The 4,557-nt window shown below is 31.5% G+C and overlaps 1 protein-coding gene across 1 annotated transcript; it reads right to left on the bottom strand.

Moving 5' to 3' along the window:
* Nucleotides 1-303: 303 nt before the first annotated feature.
* On the bottom strand, nucleotides 304-3,940 carry LOC106468246. Its single transcript, XM_013928663.2, has 5 exons — nucleotides 3,830-3,940; nucleotides 2,208-2,334; nucleotides 1,784-1,929; nucleotides 1,286-1,415; nucleotides 304-672 (listed from the first exon to the last, which is right to left on the bottom strand). The coding sequence occupies exons 1-5, from the start codon at nucleotides 3,867-3,869 to the stop codon at nucleotides 423-425; spliced, it is 693 nt and encodes a 230-aa protein (XP_013784117.1). The 5' UTR covers nucleotides 3,870-3,940; the 3' UTR covers nucleotides 304-422.
* Nucleotides 3,941-4,557: the final 617 nt, after the last annotated feature.

Below are 4,557 nucleotides of genomic sequence, written 5' to 3'. Positions count from 1 at the left end.
TTCCATATAATTTATCAATTCAAAATTAGGGACGGCAAGAGCAGTTAGCCCTTGAGTAGCTTTTGCGCGAAACTTCACAACCAACATCATTAATATGGTTTTACTAGTCCTAAGGGGTAAAATCAGTTTACCTCTTCTCTTGAAATCCACAGATTTATTGACATGTATTGATAAATATATTCCCAAAATAAATGTAGGTCAATATTTCATACTGCATTGTTTAATAGAGGCCCGAGTCATTTAACAACAATAACTTTTATTGAGATGGTTGATATAACCAGCATAACAATAGAGTTAAAATATACAGTTAAAAAAACAATAAAATACTTAGTGGGAAATATATTTTCTAAATATATAATCTGAACCTTCATGTCAACAATAAAAGCTTCTGCATCATAGAAAGCTAAAAATTCCTGGTTGTTTTAAATAGTAGCTAAGTAGGTGGATAGTAAACGGGACAATGCAGAGTTAGACTGTGATCCTTTAGGACTACTGCCAGAACTAGGGAGTAGAGTGGTGCACTCGCTGTTGTTTCGTCCGTAACCTGTGCAGATTATTTCCGGAACACGGGAAATTGCTATTCGCAGAAGTTCTTGGATGAATTCAACAGCATTTTTGCCACATTTTTTCTCCAGTCTTTCTTGGAAGCAGGCCTCGTATCGGCGGTAGGCACTGATAAATTGAAACAGTGTAAATTCATAAGAAAGAATTAGTGTTTTTGAATAATTACAAAAATTATTTTACACATTGTGTTAACTAATAAATAATTGATAACACACCCTAAAACTAACCACTTGCGCTGTACTCAAATTTTACCAGTTATCTGGCATTTAATTTTGAAATACATACATTGCATATCAGGTTAAGTAAGTTAAAAATAAAGAATTGCAAAAGTAAAAACTGCCATTGATATATATATATTGTCTAATATGATATTGTAATTAATACGACAAGGGTAGTCTCGTTGACAAATAAAATGGCGTATCAAAAGTTAATGATAATGCTAGGACTTAAGAGCTTTGAAAATATTTGGAGAGTTAACATTGTAAATAGCGAAACACACGGTTTGTTGTGTAGTGTTTGGTGATAGCACAGCGTACTTTTCAAATGGATATTTCATGTCATTCATTATTTGTTTCTATCATGTTTTTAGTTTTAATTTTTCTGTACTTATAACGTTGCACGTGAAGCTTACCTATATTTGCTTCTTATCCTAGTACATAAACAAAAATCCGAACTTCCAAAACGGCAATTAAGTTTTTATATCAAATAAGAAGAATCTTACCAGCAAGCGATGGGAATACGGTTTTCAAATTTTGCATCCCCAACGACTTCTAAAGCGACCTGTAGATCTCGAAGACATTTTATATTTTCATCATTCGCACTGTTCAAACAAGGAGCGTTCTTAAGATAATCTGAAAATATATATTTACAATCACGAAACACGATTAGCAACTATATCAACAATGAAATATCGCAACAAGGAAACAAATATGATTCATTCTTAAATGTTTAGAATTAGCCATTTAGTGCTTGCAAACTAGAACTAAAACAAAACTACAATTAATTCAAGTATTATGCGTTCATAATTCGACGTACAACATCACTAGAAATTTATAATCCAAACTTAATATTATCTTTACATAAAAGTATCATTAGCATTTTTTGAAAAATGCACTTTGTAATTTCATTTCTCTTCCAATGTTTGTTTTATAACGTAAGACATATACTATCTTCTGCTCAATCGTCTTAGTAGTGCTACGTAAGAACACTAACAACGTACCGTTTCGTATACTGGACCCAGGAGTACAATAGTCATTCATCAGTTTCTCAGAGCCTTCGCTAAAAAACCCAACGAGCTCACGTTGAACTTGTGTCATGCAGTTTATTGTATAGTTTTTCAGGCACTGATATACTTCTCGGATATAACTGAAAAAAATAGAAGAAAAAATGTAAAACGATTTGAGTCATAGGTTGTGAAAAAAAATGGGACTAAGTCAATTATCCAGAAGATTTAAACTGTTTTCATGTTAACATGTCAGGGATATACAAGTGTTGTACATCCATGAATTAGCACTCGATGATGCTTAATGATACACTACCTTATTACACCAACAGTGCTTAAAACAGTTATTTCAATTCCTACATATTTACACAATTTTTTTATGTACAACTGAGTTGTTGATAAAACAAAGAATAATACTCACGTGCACTGTTTGTTCAAATCGGCTTCTGTTTGGGCAATTCCGTCATCTTGATTAAACAGCAGGAGTGTGGATGCACACAAATCCAGCTCCCTCATGTGACAATCCTTACAATAAACTTGGTAAGCGGCTGTGGAAAACAACGGTAGTTTAATTTAATAAGCTACAGACTGATCCAGGAAAACTTAAGTGTGAGTGAAAACCTTCCAAATTCAGCAATATCAACGACAGTGTAGATAATTATAGATAATCGTTATATAAGCTAAACCGTACTTTGATTTTTTTTCCAAAATCATATTTTTCGTGTGAATAATCAAATAGTTATAGAGGGGGAAGAGTAGAACCAAATTTAAAATTAGAAGTAAACTCTCGCTACACACCAAGGATTTATAAGATAGCAATGTTCAGTGGTGACATAATATCTTTTATTTAGGATTTAGGTTATTATTTTTCTGCAGAAACTTAATAATAAAGATAGTGAAATTTAAAATACTGGAAGAAAGAAAATAAGAAGCAATATTTGAACACGTTTGCCCTTGTTTTATCAAATGTGAATTTTTCGTTAAAACTACTGATCTTACCATGGCATATCAAAAAGTAGTGATTAAATTGTTAATTTCTAGTTTGCATTGTAGAATAACAAGGTCTCGTTTTGAGACTAATACTTATGACTAAACCATATAATATAGTTGAAATACATGTATATTTGTTTAAATTATTATAATTAACTATGGATATAAATTAGTTATTTCTACCTAGTAAATGAAAAGAGCAAAATTAATCCTTATATGATTAAAAACAGTGGGGTTAAGACATTAAAATAGTAATATCATTATTCTGAGTAAGCATCTAAAGCAATCAACTGGCAAATTCTTGCATAAAAACAACGAGTGAAAAACAAACTAGGGCAATGACTAAAATGTATGAAGTTACTCATATAAACATGTGAAAAAACTTGTATAGCCTCAAGTTTCTTACAGCAAATGGGACAGGAACATGTATTGACGACTCTGGTATGAACTGTTTATTTAGTAATTGATGATATCTGTGTAACAGAACCTAGTGACCTCGAAGTGAGAGTAGGACAGCAATCTTCAACTGTCATACAGCTATGCCCTTTTCTTACGTAACAAGCTAACTTTCGTACCCAGTTTTATTAAGCACGTATAGATAATTGCGAGATCTAGGCCACACTTACCTGTGCCCGCAGTAACAAACTTCACTGCTTAATACAAAGAACACCGAACAAGAGTTCGATATTTCATAACCCTCCTATTATGTTATCTGTTGGGTCATTTCAAACAAAATAAAACAGCTTTCAATAGATAAAATGTTTTTCTTTTCATAGCTTTTACTTTTTTGTGTTAAATATTAGAAATTAATGCAAATTATCGGTATAATATACTCAGAGTTATGTTTAATTTCATCATAACGTTACAGAAATCAGTGTCTGGCCAAATACACTCAAAATACAGTAGGAGGGTTATTAATCAACATTGAATCAACAAATGTTTTAGTGTTTTAATGTTACGTTTACCTGTAACAGTAATTCTGTAGAATTTATATAGAATTCCTACACAAAATTAGCAGTCTGTTAAATACATTTTCAGAAGTGAAGCACTCACCGAATGTTAGCACTAGGGAAAGGGAGAACAAAGTTTTCATGATGAAAAGTGAATCTATTCAGGCTTATACACTACACGGTTCATAGAAATCTATCTCTTTATATAGTCACTAAACTTTTAATGACGTCATTTTTGTACATATATGAAAACGGACAGGGGGAAGGTGAAGGAAAACCGCTTACTTAAAATCACGTGGTTGAAACTATTTGTGCTATATTTCCACTGCAAGTAGTTGATTGGCTAAATACAATTCATTACAAAGGGAAATTATATTATTGGATCCAAACAGTGCTTAACCATTAGGTAGAAAACCTTGAAACGTTGTTGTCTCTTACATCACCAAAGTAATGACATTTTTTCAGCTTAGCTAATATCATGTTTTGCTTATAGACCTTTTGGTACCAAAGTGTTATAACAAACTTACATAAGTTAAATAAATATCTTAAATGAGTATTTATTCTATCCTACTGTACAAAGAATAAAACAAAGTTTCAGCAGAACTTTGAAAAAAAGCTTTTTAATTTAAACATTAAATTATTCCTACTTAATATTTAAATATATATATATATATATAATACAAACATTAAAGTGACCTTCAATCAGGACTGCATATCACAAAATCAGAACTGCATATCACAGGTTTGTTAATGAAATGGATGCAAATTATCTCTCATGTTTTTGGATGAATATTTTCTGTGGACATTAAAGGTTTTATTACACGAGCAAAG

Source organism: Limulus polyphemus, unplaced genomic scaffold (genome assembly GCF_000517525.1).
Source record: "Limulus polyphemus unplaced genomic scaffold, Limulus_polyphemus-2.1.2 Scaffold2933, whole genome shotgun sequence".
Classification (NCBI taxonomy): domain Eukaryota; kingdom Metazoa; phylum Arthropoda; class Merostomata; order Xiphosura; family Limulidae; genus Limulus; species Limulus polyphemus.
The sequence above is the reverse complement of the archived record's forward strand: the minus strand, read 5'-3'. Positions and strand labels throughout refer to the sequence as shown.